General features: G+C 44.7%; 1 protein-coding gene across 1 annotated transcript; it reads right to left on the reverse strand.

Moving 5' to 3' along the window:
* Positions 1-420: 420 nt before the first annotated feature.
* On the reverse strand, positions 421-13,454 carry CNDP2 (carnosine dipeptidase 2). The gene is made up of 11 exons (XM_063326425.1): positions 13,369-13,454; positions 12,267-12,410; positions 9,578-9,740; positions 7,890-7,978; positions 6,491-6,691; positions 5,865-5,949; positions 5,131-5,291; positions 2,993-3,157; positions 2,335-2,476; positions 1,548-1,695; positions 421-1,111 (listed from the first exon to the last, which is right to left on the reverse strand). Exons 1-11 carry the CDS (start codon positions 13,426-13,428, stop codon positions 1,042-1,044), a joined length of 1,428 nt encoding a protein of 475 aa, XP_063182495.1. The 5' UTR covers positions 13,429-13,454; the 3' UTR covers positions 421-1,041.
* Positions 13,455-22,966: the final 9,512 nt, after the last annotated feature.

The following is a 22,966-nucleotide window of genomic DNA, read 5'->3' on the forward strand; positions in this document are numbered from 1 at the left end:
TTTTTGACATAATACCAGAAGTGTTGCATTTCCAAAAGACACTGGAAGTCGGATGTCAGTCACTAATTGCAATGAGTGATGCTCTTCTCTCCTCACTTATGCCTACAAATTCCACCTGCTCCCTTGCAGTACCATCAGTTGTGCTACTGTTGTGATGACCTGGCTTACAGAGCCAAAATGGAACATTTTCTGAGCTTGTTCTCTCTCAGGAGAGCAGGATTTAGCAATATCTGCTTTCAAGTCAACATGCCAACATGGAGCCAGAGCCTAAGGGATAAAAATTTGAATGCCCAGGAAGTACAGCCTGCGTAGCCATGTTGCTCACCTGCCTCTATAGCCATAGAGGTGTTCCTCCCGAGTCCCCTGAAGTTACTTTCCCTCCCACATTATTATTTAATCCTTAGAAACCAAGAGCCAAACTCTAGAGCATCATTATTTATTGTTCTTTTTAGGAAGTACGAAGGCAGCTTTACAAAAAGATGGCCAGTAGTCATTATCACGGTGAATTTTGTTATAACTTAAATGCAGGCAGGTATAAACTGTAAGAGACAAAATGCTCTTCCAAATCACTCAGCAAGAGATGCCTCACTACAGCTTGAACACATTCCAGTATAGCCCCATAATCTGTCACTTTGACTACTTCCAGGACATATCCAGGAATAAGAACCTTAAACCTTGTTCAGCAGTTCTGCAACTGATGTGGCTGCTTAAACAGTTGAGAACAAACCTGTTCTTCCTGCTTTACAGGAAAAGGGGATGAATACAGCAAACCACAACTCTGAAGTGATACAGAAGGGACAAAGATGCAGTTGAAGACTGCTGGCCAGATAAAGTATAGTCTGTGTCATTTGAAGTAAGCATTTAAAGAAGTATTTTTGGTATACAGTGTTCTTTGTCAAGTGGAACCGCATGCTTCCCTCTTCCCCACCAAAGGGGTGGAGTGTTGGTGGAAGAGGGGAGCCACGTAAGACTTGGTAATTGGTGACATTTTATAAGAAAATTAGACTTCTGATATGTAAGCCAGAAGGTAAGGTGTCTAAATTAGTCCTTCAGCTGGGAGACTTCATAGAGGTATGCACCAAGCATCTTCACTCCCTGGATGTAGTTGTACCTGGAAAGAAGATAGCTTCCGTTAGCATGGTCTTAGTTTGAGCTGTTATTCCTAGCAGCCGGGCTTTCCGCAGTATCACTCCTATGCACAGGACAGACACTACAGGCATTATTGCTGCAGGCAACAGCCACCACTCCGAAGCTCCCTGCGTCCCCCTGAGCAAGAGAGAAGTGATGCCCTTAGGGTAGGGGGTAGCCAAGCTTGGCTATAAGAAGTATAAAAACTGCTTCTGGTTTCAAGTGTACAAAACCAGCAGCAGTAATGAGATCAAGATCCAGCTACAGACTAGTTACCCAACCAGTCAATTCTCTGCTAGGGAGAAGTGGCACTTTGCCTTCTAGAGAAAAGAGAGACCTGAATTCTTCTTGGTCCTTTTCATAATACATGCCAAGACCCACAGTATAGCTCAGCCTGGCACAGGGGTAAATATTCTTACCTATTTAGCTTCTCATTTTGAGAGTGGGCGCCATCATCTGCAGCTCCAACAGGAAGCAGCATGACATTCTTGCCTGTTGCTTCTTGAAAAGTAAGGGTAACAGGAATGCTTCCTCCCTCCCTCGTCAGGTCTGGTTCAACTCCAAAAACTAGAACAAGGTGATACTCTGGTCAGTTTGGGACTGCATTTGTTTTCTTTCCAACACAGATCCCTACTGCTGCTTAAGCAATCAAGTACCAACTACTTCTGTACCCTGTGCTGACCAAGCCTTGCTCTGTTTTAATCAGGCTGCCTGCAGAGGTTGTAGAATTGTGGCATTTGCCCCCCAGACAGAGTACCGGAGTACCATCACTTTCAGAGTTCAGTTACACAAATAACACTTCTTCTGAAAGCCTGTACTCCAGCACAGAAGTTCAATTTGCCATAGTTGCCCTGTGCAATCTAGTTGCCCTAGCATAACTGATTAAGTATGCTAGGATGACTAAGCCTTAAGGGCTTTGGCTAAGCAAGTTATTTGAACCAACAGTCTCATCCTTGTGCAAAAGCAACACCATACCAACGAACTTGTTCCAATATAATAGGAATTGAGCTTGACATCAACATTTTCCCTCCTGTACCGCAGACTCAAGTTTAAGGACTACACTCGACATGCTTCATTACTTAGGCAAATTTATTACATCAGTGCAGAACATTAAATACTCTGCACACTTGACCTCCTCATTATTTCTTGAGGTGCTGGAACAAGAGCTCTTTAGTCCTCCCAAAGCCAAGTGGAAAACTCACTGACCTGTCTTCATGGCCCTCCTACCAGCCAGGTAGTGGGGATGGTTGAAGTCTGACACCCAGGGTTTCCCACCATGGCCTAAGTATACTCTGAATTTGTTGGGGCTCTGCAGCTCTGCAAACTTTTTGCTCACATAGTCTTCAACCTATAAGAAAGATTAAAGAGTCTTATCTACTGTTAGCAATTGTATGAACAGTGATAAAGACAGTGTACTAAAAGCATCTTAAGGATTTGCAGGTCACTGCTACTGTGCAGCAACTTTTCTTATTACTATTATTTCATATTATTTCTATGTAACTCTGCTCCAAAGTCAGAATATCTCCTCTAAGCAAGTTACTTGCTTAGAGTTAGAACTGTTAGCCAATATATCAAACACTTATGCTTTTGAATATGCACTTCTAGTAATCCAAGTGCCCTACAACTAAATTAGCATTTAGAGTTAATTAAGAGAAATTGAATAACCAGGACACAACAGTCCAGTGTGGAACCATACAGCAATTCCCTAAGTTATCTGAGTTGAGGTGCAGAACAGGGAAGATGGTAGTAAAGTAAATAAACAGAACTGCTTTAGAAACCAGATATACTCTTCCCCCAGGCACAGAGAAAAGGAGAAGCTTAGAGACACTGGTTGGTTTAAGACTACCAATCCATCTCAACATACATGCTTTGTGACTTCTTCAGGAATCATGTTTGGCACAAGCCTGATTGAGAACTTGCCAATCACTTTCCTAGGAATCACAGTCTTGGCTCCAGAGGCTGAGAAGGCTCCTTCAATTCCATGGAGAGACAGGGAAGGATATCTCCACCTATGCATAAGGATATCTCTCTGGAGAAGCAAAGGGAAAGATGCAAGATTACATAAAGTTTGACAGAGTTCCCTCAAAGTAATAATTTATTCAATTTAATAAAGAGTTTGCAAGAAACAGTGCTTTCTCCCATGGACAAACGCAGCTCATTCAAGACCATTCAGTTACAAACAGAAGCTTTACTCCCATTAAGCACACGTTTTGATAGAAAAGCTAGGTTTTCAGCACCTTAAGAGATTCAGTAGCTCTAGTTTGGGTTTCTCCTAGTCCTAGGGAACTTACAGGACACAAGTCTGCTTCTGACAAGGACACAAATACCACTTATAAGATACTCAAGCACAGTTTGTAGGGAGCGTATTGGAAGCTGTAGTCCCCACTGCCTCAAGTCAGGCAGATGCCTCCATCACTGAGTCACATACTTATGAAGCTCCCAAGTTTTCTAAAAGCCTCACCGCTGTGCAGACCCAGGCACACAGTGTGCTCCTGCCATTTATATCAGTCACATTAAACTGGCTGAACGTTGGGTTCATTAAAGTGAGTCCTATTGCTTACCATTACTAGGGCATTTCAGATACACTTCTACATTTCCTCCTTGCTGCCTTGGACGCAGCTGTTTGCTACACTGGATACTGTGAATTCAACATATTTGTGCCCTGCATAGACAGCTACAGTACCTCAAACCTGAACTTCACCACACAGGTTCAGGAGGCTTAGAAATGTTGTGGGCTTTAGTGTTAAGTTTGTTTTGCTCCAGGTACAACCAATCTTCTCTCAAAGAGTTTAACTGTCCCTGTTCAAAGCTTTCAAGCACATTGTTTCTCACCTGGAGATTACAGCCTTCTTTCCCATATCTCTTTAGTCCTAAGATCCTTCTTGCATACATGCAGCTTAGTTAGAACTCCCTTGGTGAGTTAAGCTAGAATTTCAGTCTATTTCAGTCTATTTCTAGACTGGAAGCTGAGTGAACAGCTTTAGTTCAGTATCATACAAAGAGCATCCTGCCAGCTCCTTCTTGTAAATAAAGTATATTTCATCTATTACTTTACAGGACAAGGCCGAACAAGGAAGCCTGCGTGCCCTCAGTTGATATAAACCTGAGCATGTAAAGACAAGGTTGATGACAAAATTGTTACTTATGCCTATTTTAGTTGAGTCTGACGCCTTCTTCTGACAGTACTAGGACAGAAGACAGACCTACACATGTAGACTTGTCTTTTACAACACTTGTTTCTGCTTTTTATGATAGATGTATTTACATCTAGGGTGTAATGCTTTAAAATTAGTAGTACCTCTACCTTGTAAGACTCATTGCTGTTAAAAAGCATTTATTTGGAGAGCTCCCAGGATTAAGATCTGAGAAGTTCAGACATGAGTTTATTCAACTTGAGCCTGTTCAAAGATCTGGACTGCTGCCTAGTGCATGGCTACAAAACAGTCCTTGCTTGTCAGGTCTAGGAAGATGTTCAGTATGCCAACATTAAGTTCATCACAGCTAGATCTCAAACTGTTTTCACACCTTAGGAGAAGTGACCTCTGAGTAACTACTTTATTTCTGATAACCCACTGAACTTCCCACAGATGTAGGAGATCTGATGCTTTGTGTAGATGTGGTATCTGACCTCTGGAAAAGTCCTAGCAGTTCTTATCTAGCATTAAGAGAACAGCACTAGAGAAAGTTCTGTACAAGTTTAAAATGCTACTTATAGACTTAGGACCAAATCTGAAGTTGCCTAGACTGCTTGCCTTAAACATAGGATAACCTAGATTAAGCATCTAATGCTTTGCAGAGGAACTGCTAGTGTTAAGTATAAAGTCAATGGTACAGTAGGTGAAATTAGCTTCAAGGCCTTCTCCACGTTTTAAAGATGTCAAATGAATGCCTACTAAATTACTTGGTAACTACACAAGTATGCACAGAAGCTTCTTTCTGTCTTCTACTAATATAGACAGCTTTAACACAGCTAAGCAGGGTAGAGAGAGGAGTATAGCATACCTTTGTATCATGCAATAGTTTTGTTGCTCCTACATCTTTTGCATATTCTTGCAGGTCAAAATCGATCTTCTCATACAGTGCCAGCTCCTCATCAGTAACAGGTGCCACTGCTTCATTAACACCTGGTATGAGGATTTTCCCTTTCTTGTCTACAAGAGAACCTGTAAACAAACACCTAATATCAGAATTCAACCAGAACAAACAAGATGTCATTGCTGAGAGCACTTTCCACCAGAAAGAGAAGTCTTTGCCTTCTGAAAACTCTGTAAAGGTAATGAAATTCCAACCTCCCGGAGGCCATTTCACTAGGCATGGAAGGCACTTATGGAATTTGCAGTAATCTAAAATGCACTTCTTTGCAACTGTATTTAATTCTATTGCTACATGTTTAGCTGGCTGTTTGAAGTCAGGATTCCTAAGGAGTTCAATAGGGCATCCATAGAAGAGATTGCAGAAAAAAGCTGATTTAATTAACATACAAGTTTGCAGCAGGATTTTAAGGGAAGCTTAAGTAGATAGAAAACTTCTTGGCAAGACCTTCATCATGTTTCTGTATCTAGTGCATCAGCCTGTTTTATGCATACCTGGCAAGCACCATTTCACTGGTCATTGCTTTGCTCAGTGTAAGCAGCCCTTAGGAACACCACCACCCCACCGCCCCCAGCAAACTCACTCGTGCTTTGATGGCTCTTACTCCCATTTAGATGCATTCAGTGAAACCTGCTTTTTCTTACCCATTAGAGTAATGAGATCTGTCATGGCCTCATGTACTGAACCACCATAAACTCCAGAGTGAAGGTCTTTGTCACTACATTCCACCTGGTTTGAAGTGAATTAAGATTCAGGTTAATTTTTAGCATGACCATACCGTCAAATGCACAGACTTTTACCCTAGCTTTCTGCTGCATGTATGTTAAGAATGCATCATTTTTGAAACCAGGCCCCTCAATTGTAGCACATGAAAGCAGATATGCTTTTTATTGCTCTTTTATTGCTATGGCATACAAGCCCCCCCAGTACTGACTGTCCCAGCCTTGGGGACTTCAGTAGTGACGTCTCTTCCTGCACTCAAGGAAATATCTGGATGAAGGTATCTGTGCCATAACATAATCCTCCACTGAAGGTGCTGGCTTATTTTGCTTCGTACAGCTGAGAGCTATCCCTCCCACCCAAGTACCATACAGCATAGTAAAAGGAAGGTATTTACACAATTAGTAGAGACTGTTCCACTTAAGTAGTCACTTCCACCTTTTCTGAATAGAAGGTACTGGCATGAAAGACTTTGAGCTACCACTCTTCTCCAGCAGAAAATTCATGTTAATACTGGTTTTGCAATGTTACCTCTTAGCATAGCACTTACCTCTATGAAGTAGTAGCAGATACCCCTCAAGCCATAGGTGATACAAGGCTTCTTCTTGCCTAGCCAGTAGTTGTCAGAAATGCAAACATAATCCACATCTTTGAAGAAGGTGTTTTGCTGAGCAAAAATCAGTTCATCAAGGCCTTCAGATCCTGATTCTTCCATACCCTCTAGACAGAACTTAACATTTACTGGAAACTCCTTCGAAAGCAGAGAACAAGAACCGATTAAGTATGTGAAAACATTGGACTCCTTCAGCAATCAGTAATTTTCATCTGTCATATGCAAAGCAGAAAAATGGAGATGGGTAAACTAGTTCCGTGACAGCGGAATTTGTTAATTATACACACAGTATTCGAAAGTTTGGACTGCACTTACATTGAGGGCACTTACACCACCCTTCATTTGATGGAATTCAAATTTTTAACTAAGCTCTAGAACAACTTGTTCCCAATCCTCTTAACTGTGGGAAGGCAGCAGAAATTTGTTGCCAATGGTAAGTCACAGGGCTAGGAAAACTAACATTAACCACAGAAATTGCATGCCACAGTACAAGAGTCAGAGCTACCCTGTCTATCCAGTCTACCATACTCTATGCCTAGACAGCACTTGAGAAGTATTAATTCTTCTCACAAGTAATAGCAACTTGTCTTGCAATGTAAAGTGACAATGTTAGTGATAGGACGAGAGGAAACAGGTTCCAGTTACATCAGGGGAGGTTTAGATTGGATATTAGGAAACATTTTTTCATTGAAAGGGTTATTAAACATTGGAATAGGCTGCCCAGGGAGGTGGTGGATTCACCATCCCTGGAGGTGTTTAAAAAAAGGGTAGATTGGGCACTTAGGGACATGGTTTAAAAGTGGCTTTTGTCAGGGTAGGTTAAAGGTTGGACTTGATGATCTTAAAGGTCCCTTCCAACCTCAGCAATTCCATGATTCTATGATTCTAAAGCAGACATTCTGAGCTATTTCTGATTGGACTTCTTCTTGAAGAAACACTGCAGAGCTCCAAGTTTGGTGTTACTAAGGTAATCTCTTCTTGAGCTCAGTGGCAGTGAGACACTAAGCTTTGTTAAAGGCCAAACCAATTTGACATCCTGACATGAAAGTGATCATACTTGATTATTCCTGCTGCTCGAGATGCCTGTATATGCATTTTCCTTCCTACATATCACATTAAAGCAAAAATGTCTAGGGTGCTATCTAAACATCTACAAGACTAACTTGTCAGCAAGTCAACTCAACCCTACTGGGACAACAGGGAACTTGCAGGACTACTGCATAGTTCCTCCAGTCAGCTGAATAAGCAGGCTTGCCTCAAAGGTTTGTGGCTTGGATAACATTTATTGCTATACTCAGCTGTATGTAAAAAAGAAGGATAGATTTTGGGCACATACCTGGTTAGTTTGTTGATAAGCTTCCAAGGCATTCAGCCAGGCAAGGACTGGACCTTTGTCATCTGTTGATCCTCGCCCATACAGCTTTCCTGTAGAAACAAGATACAAATTAATCACTGTGGAGAAAAATAAGGATGAAGCTTCAGTCATCTCTTGCCTTCAGGAGAAAACATCCTTTTGGATGAGCTTTTTAGCCCTGCTTATATTAACTTTCATATCTGATTCTTCTGAAGTAGCAGTTTTACATCCCACTTCATACACCCATGCAAGTGGGATAGGTACAGGACTGCAATAGTTCTCCCACTTAGAGCTAAGCCACCTCTTCCCTCACCTGCTCCCTGGACAGGAGTTGAACACAAGCCTGGAAAAGACGTAACTGCCTTGGGCTAAGTTGTTCCTATTCTTTCACAATGACATCACTTTCTACAAACACAGCAGAAGAGGTATAGGAACAAGCTACTTCCTTTTAACAGAAACCTATCCAATATTAGCTTCAATTCAATAATTCTTTGTTTGAAGAGTAAGACTTTAGCAGCTAATGAGCAATCACTTCTCTGGATTCTCCAGATAAATGTGAACGTCCCCAGTAAGGCCTTTAGTCAAAGGCAAGTTTTATAGGCTACAAGGAAGTCCCAGGAAAGGTAGCACATGGGATCACAGTAGAGGCAGATATTGCTGCAACTCAGAGCAGTGGCTACCACCCCATAGCATTAGGTGTAACCACAGTGACAGAACAAAACAGACAGCTTGCAAGGTAAGGAGCCATTGATAAATATGCTTTTTACACTGCCAGGCTGCAAAGAGATAAGACAGAGTCTAAGGCAAGTCTAGCTCTTGCTATCAGGTGAGATAATCCAACTTAGTAACATGGACTCTGATGCCTATGACCAAATGTCCAAGTCGAAATACTAGTTACCACAGATACTTCTTTTCTTGGCAATGATTAACAGTTATGCAACAAGAATGGTTAATGTCCTTCTATTTGTATGACCTTTGACACTAAACACTGAGCAAATGAAACAAGGAAGAGGCTGTTGGTAGCACCAGCTTTAAATAGAAAAGAAAGTTTTAGTCTCCCCTTGGCTACCGGGAATGTGTTGTTTCAACAGGAGTTACTGCACAATTTCTTCATCCCCATTTATAGGAGAAGGATATTTGTCTGGGCACTAGCTCTGTAAAACACAATTTCTGCAGTACTCATTGTAGCATTGTATGCAAAACCACAGCAGCAATTCAGGGAGGCTACTGCACCACTCCTGTCTCCAGGCATAAAGAGGCTGTGTTGTGTTTGTCCCTTACAGTGGTTCAGAATCCCTGCAGTCTGACACGACCTTACAGGCTGCAAGTTGTGAACAGCACAAGAAACTAGTTTTAGAAAGCTTTCTGGCAACAAACTGCTACCATGGAAGGCAGCAGTTAAGACTTTGCTGTAGCTACACGGAAGATAACATGCAAATACAGTCTAGACTATCAGACAAGGAAACAAATCCTGACAGCAGCTGAAATTTTGCAGCTCTACTTGTTTACCATTTCCCCTCCTGCATCTTTTATGTCAACAGTATTAAATAAACACCCATGTCCATTCTTACTGTCCTTCCCCTGTTCAATCAAGGGTACAACTGCAGAGCAGTTGAGAAATATGACACTTAAGGAAGTACTCATCAGTTTGCGAAGTCCACAGCTCTTACCTTCTCTTTCTACCAGCGTGAAGGGCTCGCTATCCCAGCCATCCTCTAGTGCTGCTGGCTGAACATCCAGGTGACCATATACACACACCGTCTTTTTCTGTGGATCTGAGCCAAGTGTTCCCAACACAATTGGCGGTAGAGGAATCTCTGATCCATCAGACAGCTAGAAATAGGAGGCAAGAAGTTTTATTCAAATGTAGAACGTCAGAGTGGGCATTCTTATCAGATGAATTAATTACTTTAACATTACAGAGGTTCTGCAGTTAGGGGCATAGACAGCTAACAAAACTAAGCTACTTAAACTGATTACCAGAAGCAATGTGCCAATGAAGGCATGACAGCACCATGCCAATAAGTTCCCTGACAAGTCCCAGTAACAGTCAAAATGTTCCAAGCCACTCAGAACTATTAGCTTTAAACTGGCAATCCTACATCAGATTTTAGCAGAGCAAGCTGTCTGCATGCCAAACTGCCATATCCAATGCTGACCTAAGCAGAAGTGATAAACTCCATTCAATATTGCATTCTGCATTGCTTGTCACTGCACTTTCATCCTGTCCATAGTATAGTGCTCTAGTCAAGAGTTTCCTGACAGTGGTATCACTGAATATAACACGTGCCTACACCCAAATAAGATCAGCATAACAGCTGTATTTCTCTGTACCAGCCTATGCTGTAAAGCAAAGGGCAGGGTAGTGCTGATGAACCTAGTTCAAGAGTTGAACTTTTCTTAGTCCTTTGGAATACCCCATAAGCAATTATCACACAGTATTCTCTGTCAGCATGTATTTCCCTTCCAGTGAATACATACTCCTAGACACTGATCAGCAGATCAAGATCAGCTTTGATTTTTGCTCATATGGGCTCCAAGCTCCAATTTCTTATCAACAGGTTACATGATCCTTGGCCAGCTGCAGCTCTAAGCTATTAAAGCATTATTGCAACAATTTACACTTACAGTAATCAGTACACAGTACAAACTGCTGTGCAGCAGTAAACTAAGATCAGACAAGTTTGCCAGTTGCTTTACATTATCTTTCACTGATATAGCAGCAATGTACATAATACAGACTACTTTTGTCTATACTTAATATAAAACTCAATACTAAAATTAATTTCAATCCAGTGCAAGAGTTTCCTAAATAGAAATGTTACTTGTAATAAACTCTGTAAAATGTGCCCTTGCCCCCCAAATGTTACACTGATGAAAGAAAAATTTTGTCTCTGAATTAACTGAAACACTTCTGATGGAATTTTAGGCTGTAGGTAGTAGCACAACTAGAATTATCCTACAGGTTCCCTCCCAAGAGGGCACACGAAGTCAGCTGCTTCCCTACTGGGACCTCTAGCACTACAAACAAGTGTATTCCAGTTGCCAGAAGCAAGAACAGCTCAGAGGGTCCCAATACACACAGATTTCACTCTGCAATCATTAGCACAAATTACAATGACAATCTTCTAAAGCCAGCAAACAGTCCAGTACAACAGAATTTCAAATCCCACTATCCAAATGCTAGTCTAACAATTTTGGTATGGGTCTTATTCTGTGACATGTGGTGACTAGGCACTTCAAAGGAGAAGCATATCAAGTGGATGCTTCCCTAGGATAGGGTTATTGGCATAAGGACACTCATTTCTCAGGTGAGGAAAAGCAGTCCAGACAGCTGAAAATAAGGAGGGGACTCATCCTATAAAGGATCCTTCTGTATCCGGTAAGGGAGCAGTGCAATCTTGTGACAAATGTAGCACTTCTGGAAGAGCCTAACAGTCTTTTGGAACACTTATTGAAACTTCAGTAAGTATCTTAACAGTCCATGGGGTCTAAGATCCAACACCAACCTGCTGTTAGAAGTGTCTAACATTTTTATTTGCAGGTGCTCTGTTCATGTTCAGTTAGAAGAGTATTTAAAATACATGTAATACACAGTCCAAAGTGTAATGCAACATGCTTAAAAGATCTGGACCCCAAGGTTTGCTATAAACAAAAGTTTTAACAGGAAGTTCAGACTGTGTGACAGGAAAGACATTATCCTACACCCCAACCGGCTACTGCCTTTCTAAACCACTACCCACAAGACCCTTGTGTGGTGATCCTGACCAGAAGACCATCAGACATCAAGGAATTAGTGGTCCACATAGTTAGCCTGAGTACACCCAAGCCCGTGCTGTGCTATGCTGTGCACACAGCTTTGCCTTCCTGCCTGTACTGTGCTGTACAAATCCTTGGGCTGCAGCATAAACTTAGCCAGTTGACTGTAGCTTGCAGGCAGCTCCCACTTGGTACTGATGATTACACCACCTGCACGTCCTTGTCTTTATCTAAAAAAGTGCAGCAAGAAGTTCTCATGTAAATATTCCTTTTGTTTGGCAGCAGAATTGAACAGCTTGAATAAATGAAATGGAATAACATTTCCACGAGTAGGATCTGCACAGCATGCTGCACACTGATTGGATGCCCACTAGATGCCACATAGCTTGGGGTTCCAGCATCTGAAGGGACATAAGATTATCTATACTATCCTCTTCCTTTATAGTGGTAGCTCCAATAAGCAGCATTTTAAAATTATACTTTATGGAATCTAAGTGCCTTTCTTACTAGGATCATAAGAAGCCAACACCTCCTAGTGCAAAACACCTTGTCTTCTAAAGAGACTTTTTCTACTAAGCTGACACAGAGATGCTCACATACCTTTTGTTTCCCAATATCCATAAGTTGGGTTGTGCCTCCCAGTCGCTCAATATCCTTCGCAGCAACCTCCATCATGCGTCTGATTTCAGCCCTCTTCTCTGGCCACGCTGACACACTCTGGATTGCCACCCATTCAGCCAGCCGCTACAGAAAGACAGAAGTGTTGGAGGTTTTTCTACAAATTAATTATGGCATGGGAGGCCCTATACAAATACAATACCTTGCATTTCAACTAATACCATTTTAGTCAAGCTTAAACTCAAGGCAAATCAGCTCTGTCCTCTGTTCAAAGGTGTACTCTAACCATTAATGTTACACTCAAAAGCTCTCTAAAACCTCACTTTCCTACAGGTGCCCCTGCAGTGTAGCACAAAGTCTAGAGATGCATAAGGTAAGCTCAAGAGTACAACAGCTTGTGCATATTGTGCCTTTCTGATTGCTGTTCTTTAAGTATCCAGAACCAGCTAATGTCCTTCAGGCTTCTCAGAAAGGCCGCCTTAGCTTTTTCCCCCGCATGAGAGATCAGTGAGAGCAACTGGCAGAAGTCAAGCTGAACACTTGGCATAGTTCTTCCCTAGGAGTTTACGGTGCTATACCACCGATTCCTTCACAGGTGAAAGGGACTGGAATACAAGGTGCAATTAAATAGCAGGTTAAACAGCAAAGTATAGAGGTAACTCTCCCTCTGTATCCCAACACGAATAGTTTCATATGAGAAAGCTTTATTCCAGTATTGTTCATACCTTTCTTTTCCAATCTCAGAAGGGGAAAGACAGTATAAACCTAGTCTGGCATTCAGGAAACAGTGTCAAACTTCTTGTGCCTCTAAATAAGGCACTGCTTGCACTATACGGTAATAGAGCTTTTGCTAATAAATCTACCATGAAGATTTACCTCTTTGCCTAAACTTAAGAAACAAAGTTTTCTGACTTGACTCAAAGCTGTCATACCTGATGCCTGCTCCCCTCTCTCCCCAGTTACTTGGCATTACTCTGTTACTGGGCCTGTTATATAGGTGTAACAAGCAGCTTGAAGGTGACCACCTAACTTTTCATATCCCATAACTGTCTGTGCTGCAGGACAAAACTCAATGAAAACTTACCTGAATATAGAGCTCCTGGTGTTCATCAATGTACTTAAAGAGGGTTTCGAGAGCCGACATTTTCTGACCAGAATGGTGTTGCTGAAGATTCTGTGACAGAAAAATAATTTAGTCCTCACAGGTTTAAGGAGCAATGGTCAGTTGTAGTGTGCTATAGGCCTGAATGATATTAGCTAGGTCCAAGCAAGCAGCACACTTTTGAGTTCTACAAAGCAGGCAGCTTAGAAACCTGTGTTTTCTTCAGCTTTAAGGTCCTAACCTGCCACTCAGCCTTCCCAAAGAAGGTTGGAGTGAAGCCACAGGAACAGACACCAGCCCCAGCAGGCCATGAGCAAGTGGTCAGTGACTAGTTCAGTGCTAACACTTCCTTTTTTTCAGTTTCAACCAAAATTCACATGAGAAAATCTAAGACCTCTCTTCTCCTCAGTTTTCTGTCTTCCTTACCAGTCCAAAGTCCATATTTAAAAGACATACTGTCCATTCAATCAACAATCCCAACAAGTTTAAACCTAGTTCTCAAGTTAGAACTAAAGAAACAGCACCTCCTCTAAGCCACGAAAATAATGAGCTCTCCAAATATACCTCTGAAATCCAACTGCCTGGACCACGAGGAAAAACTCCAGTGTCTGTGTAATAGACTGAACAAGCATGTTCAGCAGCTGCTGTGATTCAGTATTTTGTTCAGTCAGCGTTATGCCAGATCCTTTAAGCCTTTCTTCCCCTTCTATGCAGAAGTCACAAGACAAGTATGATAGTTGTTAAAACATTTGACTATTTGTCTTGGGATTTCTTGAGCAGCTGGCTACTCCACAGAGCTGAAATTAATACTTCAAAGCTGCAGGTTGTCCCACACAACATACTGCAATATAGGGACATCCTGCCACCCTAAATCTACAAGAGACTTACAGAACGCATTTTCTTTCAAGCACAGTTGTACTTACACAGATCACTGAAGTTTGACTTTCACTCACTGGAGATGGCTTGTATTTAATTTACAGCATCCATCATTTGGATAATGAGTTTTAAGCACCAATTAGAACAACAGGAAATTACCAGACAGTTCAAGTATTCTCCAATAGTCATGAATGGTGAAAAGTTAACATCTTCAAAAGGACTACACAGACATAACCAAGTTAAAGCAATGCTTCTCACTGAAGCCTGGTTTTCCTAGAGAAGCCACCATCCTCACATGCAGTTAGCGCTTAGGCATGATTCATCTGGAGCTTCTCAGAGAAGCCAGCACACAGGGCATCTGACCCTTCCCTTCACTCAACCAGTTCCTACAGCAACATCAGGGCTTTAGCTTCACATCACAGGCACAAAATACAACATATTACATGGAGGATAATATTCTGTCCAACACAAACAAGATCTGAACTACTTGCTAAGTCAGGGACTACTTTAAGTATTGCCTTAAACATAGTTAAATATTCTTAAAAATTAGAGAGGCATTGAATCACTCAAGTCTCACCATGGAGCTGCAAAAAAAGTGTGCTCCAGAGAGCATCAAACTTGGAAAAGCAAGTGTTGCTTACTGCATAGGGCTGGATAATACTGCCCCTTCCCCCTTAAAAACCAGAGCTACAACTCCCTGCAGGTACTTCATACTGGAGAACTGAATCGTTCCTAGCCGTGTGGAAAAGGCTCCACGGTTCTAGCTTTTCCCAGCCCTAGAGCAGCTGCACTATGAAATAAAATAACAACCCAGGGAGCAAAGTACTTTGTGCACTATGACCACTCTGCCCCCCTTACCGGCAGGGAGGACACGCGCCCCCGAGGACAACATTTCAGCAGGCCAGGAGAGGTCTGCAGCCACCACAGAGCGCTCACCGCCCCCCCGCAAGCCCCTACACGCGGCACCACCCAGCCCCCTGCCCGCAGCGCAGGCCCTGCCCTTCGGGCTGAGGCGGACTCAAAGGCCAGATTCGGGACTTTAGAAGGTTTTGCAGCAGAAGGGAACGTTCACCGCGGCTCCCCGGCCCTCAGGCCGGGAGGAGGCTGACAGGCAGAGGCGTGGGTCAGGGGACGGGGGTGGGGAGCAGCGGCAGGTTCCCTCCGAGGAGGGGCCATGGCGGGAAGAGCCGGCCGGGCCGCCACACGAGCCGCTTCCTACGGCGGGACACCGGGCAAGGCCCGGCACCCTCCGGCGCCTTCCCGCAAGGCCGCGCCGCGGAGGCAGCCGCCGGCGGGGGCCAGGGCGGGCCAAGCGCGGCCCTGCGCGACGGGCCACGGCGCCACATCGCGAAGGAGACCCGGCTCGGCGCCCCCCCAACCCCTCCGCGCCGGCGCCGCCACTCACCCACACGCAGCCTACACGTCCCGGGCTCCCAGGCACAGGCAGTGGGGACCGCCGCCGCTGCGCCTTAAATAGCACCGCGCCGGCCCCGCCCCCTCTGCGCCGCGGTGGCCAATCAGCGGGCAAGGAGAGGGCGGGCCGGCGCGTAGGGGCGTGGCTTACCGCGAGGAGGGGCGGGGCCGTCCTGCCCCGGGGCGGGGCGCGGGGGTGAGCGGGGGTCCGTCGTGCGTGGGGCGTCAGCGCGGGGTGGCCGGGGGGGTCACGGCCTTCCCGCTCTGCAGTGAGACGTGGGGAGTGAGGGGCGTTACACCGTGTGAGAGAAATATGATAAATAGCAATGATAATGGGGGGAATGTAATAGGGGAGAATATGATATGAGAGAAATTCGGGAGATCTTGGACAGAGCCTGTCTGGGCAACTGGTTAGAATCATAGAATCGTCTAGGTTGGAAAAGACCTTTAAGGTCATCGAGTCCAGCCATCAACCTGACACTGCCAAAACCACCACTCAACCACGTCCTTCGGCACCACATCTACCTGTCTTTTAAATACCTCCGGGGATGGTGACTCAACCACTTCCCTGGGCAGCCTCTTCCAATGCTTGATAAGCCTTCTGGTGAAGAAATTTTTCATAATATCCAATCTAAACCGCCCCTGGTGCAACTTCAGGCCGTTTCCTCTTGGCCTATCACTTGTTACTTGGGAGAAGAGACCAACACCCACCTCTCTACACCCTCCTTTCAGGTAGCTGTAGAGAGCGACAAGGTCTCCCCTCAGCCCCCTTTTCTCCAGGCTGAACAACCCCAGCTCCCTCAGCCGCTCCTCATAAGACTTGTTCTCCAGACCCCTCACCAGCTTCGTTGCCCTTCTCTGGACCCGCTCCAGCACCTCTATGTCCTTCTTGTAGTGAGGGGCCCAAAACTGGACACAGTACTCGAGGTGGGGCCTCACCAGGGCTGAGTACAGAGGCACAATCACTTCCCTAGTCCTGCTGGCCACACTATTCCTGATACAAGCCAGGATGCTGGGATGCTGTCGGCCTCCTTGGCCACCTGGGCACACTGCTGGCTCGTATTCAGCCAGAATTCAATCAACACCCCCAGGTCCTTTTCTGCCAGGCAGCTCTCCAGCCACTCTTCCCCAATCCTGTAACACTGCATGGGGTTGTTGTGACCCAAGTGCAGGACCCGGCACTTGGCCTTGTTGAACCTCACACCATTGGCCTCAACCCATTGATCCGGCCTGTCCAGGTCCCTCGTTAGAGACAAACCAAATTATTCCAACCAAAGATGGGAGTATCCTTTCAACCTTCCTACATTTGTGGTTTAGATAGATTAAATAGATTTGGGTAGATTTTAGATGTGGTTTAGATAGATTAGAAAAGGAAAGTGTAGTATGAGCAGTAAGATGCAAAAGTGAAGAGTTTTGTCAGCTCCTAATAATGGCAGAAAGGCATCAGGTCATTCCACATGCAGAAACATAAAAGTGCAGTTGAGGCTTGCTATTACCCTGAGCCTGACCTAAGTGAAACAAGGCCTTATAAGATGGAAACTGCTGATGCTGCCCCTGATCATGAGTAACTGAATAGCTACGTATAGCTGTTAGCCATGTATGGATATAATAATTTGGAAATTCACATCGTTTCATAGACATTCTTAAAAGAACTGTAGAAATGATGGTTGGCACCCGGCTGTAGTAAAAGTATTTGTTAGCTGAGTTACTGAGGGAGTAACCACTCAGTCACACCTGTTGGGCAGTGTGGTCCTCACTGCCACAAATATTAGGAAATGTGCCAATAAAATTTGCTGAAGGCATAAAGCCGGGATGTGGAGTCAGGGCAGAGGAGAAAAATGATGACCCTGAGGATTGCAGAAATTTAGTAGCTGGGAACTCCTGATTTGGAAATGAGAGAGAAGGAGCAGGACATACTAACTGGTCACAGGAGGTCCATCAGCTAGCAGGAGTTGCCATGGGAAAGAACAACATAATTTGGGAGTTCAGAGGGTGGTGGCTGGGCGTGAGGTATGTGCTAGGACCTTGAACAGGGCTGTGGTGAGTATTGTCCCACGTGGGCTGCTGGGTACAGCTCCAGCCACCCATGGACGATGAGCTGGAACCACAACAGAAGGTCTCTGGGGGGCTGCTCGGGTGGTCAGAGAAACAAAGAGTCTCTGAGCTTGTGGAACGACGTGGTTGCAAGCGCTCTTTATGCTGGGGTTAATGCACAAGAAGGAGGAAATTAGTTACCGATAGTGGCTGTAAGGGCCTGAGGATGTCTGTTCCCCCTGCAGGTCTGGCTGCCTGGGTCAGGGGCCAGACGGGGATGGGGCAGCGAGGGCTGCCCCGTCCAACTGGTGTTGGTGGGGAGTGGCTCCAAGGGCTGCCCCCAGCTCCCACCCGATCATCACAGCCCTGCCTGGCCTGGCTGTGGGCCATGTTGAGCTGGGGATTCACGGGCTGACCCAGCCTTAGCCCATCCCCAGGGAGGTGTCCCATGCCCAAGGCTGGAGCTGCTCCGGTGCCCCCCAGCTGCCCTGCTCCTGGCTGGGGTGGTGGGATGGGCCTGACAGACCCCCATGGGGACCCACCACCACTCCTGGGCCTGGCACCAGGACACCCGGCACTGCCCTGTATTGGTGGAAGAGCAGATGGCAATATCAACTGCACATGGACAAATGTAGCTTAGAAACACGAATAAAGTTTCTATCCCCACTTACATTAGGGAAAACCCTGTGCAGGAGCAATAGGAAAGAAAAAGATAAAAAAAGAAGAAGAAACTGCTTCTAAAAAGTAGTTTGTTGCACTTATGAAAGGTATTAGCAACATGACAAGCGATTATTCCTGGTGAGCTCTTTCCATTCCCATGTTCCTACATGGAAGTAATTTTTGGTACTTTTTTCCCACACCCAAAATAAACACCACAAACCGAAAATACAAATCAAGGACACAAGCTAAAAACAAAACCAAAAAAACCCCAACAAAACACATTAGGGAAACATACAGTGAAAATATTGTGTACTGTATTATCAGAGTTTTCTACAAGACTGTATTAATCTAAAATCCACAAAGGATCATGTGAAGAACAAACACGAAAACCACACAGCGGCTTACCAAAGTGAAAACAACAAAAACTTTTTTGAAGGATAACAGGCGCAATTGTCAGCTTTGAGGGCCTTGTAAATGGTCTTTAAATTTTGTTTCACAAGGCTGGTAATTTGGAGGTGAAAAGAATATGAGCATACATAAAAGTCGTCTGAGAACTGAGGAGAAAAGAAGGGTAGGAAAAGACATATTTATCAGGAATGATTTAAAGACAGAAGGTGACAAAGCAAGATACTTTATAAAGAAAATATAAGGATTCTTGGCCTTTCCTGGTCTAGGCGAAGCTATCTAAGATGCTCTATTTCTTTTTTTAAATATGTTCTCTATGAAGTAGTTTTGTTTAAAGAAACCATTCGTAGATTGCTTTTGAATGATGGGGGTGTAGCATGTACGAGGCAGCAGAAGCAACAGCAGCTGAGTAGGTGAGGAACCTGAAACCGGAGCAGTGGTCTGAGGAGAGGACAACTGTGTGAATCCTTTTTGTGGGATGGCAGCGGACTGAGAGCCACAGGCTGTGAGAGGCCGACAGAGATACCATTGCCTTAGTACCTATGTCCATCCTTGATGAAAAATTGCATGTGAAATGATGGAACGGACCAGAAAGCTTCTATAGGTGCCACAGTAAACGTGTGAAACGTCACTGTCATTTCTTTTTTCAAGTGGTGGTCGTGTCCCTATATGCAGGTGTATGGCATCTAAAAATCTCACATTGCTCAACTTCTTTGTCCTTTTTTCTAAGTCAGATGAATATGCAACAGTTACTTTACTGCACTTTTGAGGGGAAAAAAATAAAAAACACGAAAAGCTGTAAATTAGTTGTCTTCAGCCTCTTTAATTTATCTTGCTGTTTCCTGCTCTGTCTTCCCCTTTTCCTCTTTATTTGTATGGTTCTGCTTAGGTGAGTCACAAGCCCAACTTTCTAAACATCAGGCGCTCACACTACGTTAGACTGAAAGGAAAGATCATGTATATGGACTTGCAGAGCAATGCAGCTTTGTTGGGTTTATTCGCTTCCCTGCACACAGCAGTTTTTGGACTAGTGGCAGTAAATTTAAATAGGCAGGTCGCAACCGATGTTTAAGGAGTTCCTCACTGATTGCTTTAACCCCTTCTAAACTTAAGCGTGTCCTATTTATATCACCCCCATGTACATCCACCTATACGGACTTTTGACTCCATTAACATTGCTTATCTTAAATACACTGACATGGGTAATGACTTGAAAACTTCAAGATAGCAATTTTTGCAGGGTCTTCCTTCCTTTCATACTTTCAAATGCACAAGAATTCTTCTTGTGGGCCTTCTCTTAGGCCCATGATCCTTGGGAATACCACATTACCGCTGTGTTAAAAAACGTGCTTCCACTCTTCTGGAGTCTGAAAGTCATTAAGATGCCACCAGATGTTCTTACTGAAAGGACATAACTAGCTTGATGTATCTATAAGATTTATGTATGTCAACATCTTATATCAGCCCTTCTTGGGTTTTGTACCCTCTCTGCAGATGTGCCTATTAACATAGAGACTCTCTGGGATGAAGTCCATATCCCTCTGAGACACATCAGATTTTCTTCCAAACCAATTTCTGCTCTCCTCCTGATACAAGAAAGAGATTAGAGATACTGACAAACTGGAACAAATTAGATATGGACAAACTGGATTGACTGGTAGCAGCAGGCCGCCAAGGTCATTAACTGGGCTGGAGAACATGATATATGGAAATGACTAAGAGAGCTGGGGTTGTTCAACCTGAAGATGGGAAGGCCAAGTGGTATCAAATGGCTCTCTACTGCTAACTAAAGGAAGAGCGTAGAGAAGGAGAGAAATCACGCTCAGAGGTACACAGCAAAATGGCAAGAAGCAACAGTCACAAGTTGCAGCAAAAGAAATGCTGAGTAGATATAAGGAAAAAAAAATTGTCAGGGTGGAAGTGGCTGAGCCCTGGAACAAGTTGTCCAAGGGGCTGTGGAGTTTCCAGCCATGGAGACATTTGCCAGGGAGCAGCAAGGCCTGGCCAAGGTGACCCAGCGAGGGTGACCAAGCACAGGGGAGCAGTCCCACAGCATCTGATCACAGCAGGCGGAGCCAGGGGCTGATGACAGGGTCCATCGATAGCCCTGGACATGGCAAGCGATGAGCCAGGTCCAGGGTCCAGCCAGAGAGTCCCATTAGGAGCAAAAGGAGATGGGGCTGGAGATCAGGCTGGAGGCAAGGGTGCAACATGTGTCCCAAGCCCACCCAGGGGACAGGGACAGGACTGGAAACAAACAACAGCTCCCTGAAGCACTGCCAGCCCTGCCTGTCCCTGCCCAGCCCCAGGGGTCCCCTGCCACCCATGGACAGGACCCCATCTCAGACCCCCAGAGCCATCGGCTGCTGCCCCAGCAGGACTGGTCTTCAGATCCCCAAAGCCCTGCCCTTCCCAGCCATGGGTACCCCAAGCCCAGACCACCCCTGGGGCAGAGGGATGGTGGGACAGGCCTTGACTGGAGAGGACATGCCCTGCCAGACCACCTGGGGAGTCGTCACTGCTACTGGCCCCAGGCCCACAGGGAGCCCCTGTCCCACCCTGTGCCCTGGCAGTGGGGTCACCAAGAGACAACCTATCTACAAACAAAAGTCTAGGGTCCGCCCAGGAAGCAGGGCCAGAGCTTTGGGCAGGGTGCTGGACGGGGTGATCTCCAAAAATTCCTTCCAACCAAAACTAATCTGTTATTCCAGGACTCTAGAGTCTGACCAGACTTGAACAGAGTCTTAGAAGTCTTAGAAGAGATATCAGTCAACATTTGTTTCTTCAGCTTGGGTAAAGGTAGAATCCCATGTTAAAGCATGAGACTAAATTAATTTATTTTTTTTTAATTTAAAGGTAATTCATTTGAAATGTTTAAAGAGCTGTTACAGCAAAAAAAAAGAGATCCCCAAACTCCTGGCCCAGTCGTTGATGCATTGAACCTTTCTGCAATTCTGGTAGCCCCTATATCAATAAGGTTGTGATTTTCCTGTTAAAAAAACCACACTTAAAAGCTTGTTGCAACTTCACATCCTCCAGAGTCTTCTCAAAATACCAAAACTTGATTACTCTAAGCCTTCAGTAGTCACTAGCTGCTTAACTAAGCCAATTCAGGACACCATAGACCTTGAAATCTCTCATCTCAGGCACTAGATTTACCTGCAAACCACGAGAGCATAAGTAGAATACAAGGGTCTTGCTGTGCACTCCTGGATAACTCTTCACTCCTGTTTTCCTGGATTTATACGAGGTGGCTTTGCCCATCCCTGTAAGTGCTATTTTGCTGAGTCTGTACACTATATTGCAATCTGTGTTTTCCGTGTACTATTGTCAGGATGCAGCAGTGACCCGTTGGAAATGTCACTGTTAAGAACCCAGATTAAACCTGAAGACTGGCTAACCTGTCTGGAGGGCTGGAGAGAGTGTCTCAAATTAGAGAGAGTGGCAGAGAGCCAGACAAAAAGAAACTCTTCTAAATTTAATGTGCAGATTGCCCAAATATTAATGCGCTTTTGGCAGCATGCTCCACGTTGCACTGCCCCAACGTTGCCCAGGAACAGGCACTCTTTCTGTTTTGGGGAACTTAGGCTCAGAGAGGGCAGGTGCTGCTCCCTCTTCTGATTTTGAGGCACAGATGAAAGAACAGTGGCAGAGGCTGTTAGTAAATTGTTCTTCCGCAGCACCTTGGAGGACTGGCTCTGCATATCTTGGAAAGTCATTGAATAGGCCAGATTCCTTTGCTGAAGTGTCAGGCCAGCTGTGCCACTGCTCTAAAAAGAGTGAGAAAAGCACCTACGTCCCTTTGCACAATGTCTGTTCTGCTGCCTAAGCGTCACCAATGCCCTCTGTGCTTCTGCCTGCTTGTCCTGATACTCTGCATTAATATCACAGAATCACAGAATGGTCGGGGTTGGAGGGGACCTCTGGAGATCATCTAGTCCAACCCCCCTGCCAGAGCAGGGTCACCTAGAGCAGGTTGCACAGGAACACATCCAGGCGGGTTTTGAATGTCTCCAGAGATGGAGACTCCACCACCTCTCTGGGCAGCCTCAAAGTAAAGAAGTTCCTCCTCATGTTGAGATGGAACTTCCTATGTTTAAGTTTGTGCCCATTACCTCTTCTCCTGTCACTGGGCACCACTGAAAGGAGCCTGGCCCCATCCTCCTGACACCCACCCTTTAAGTATTTGTAA

Source organism: Chroicocephalus ridibundus, chromosome 2 (genome assembly GCF_963924245.1).
Source record: "Chroicocephalus ridibundus chromosome 2, bChrRid1.1, whole genome shotgun sequence".
In the NCBI taxonomy this organism is placed as follows: domain Eukaryota; kingdom Metazoa; phylum Chordata; class Aves; order Charadriiformes; family Laridae; genus Chroicocephalus; species Chroicocephalus ridibundus.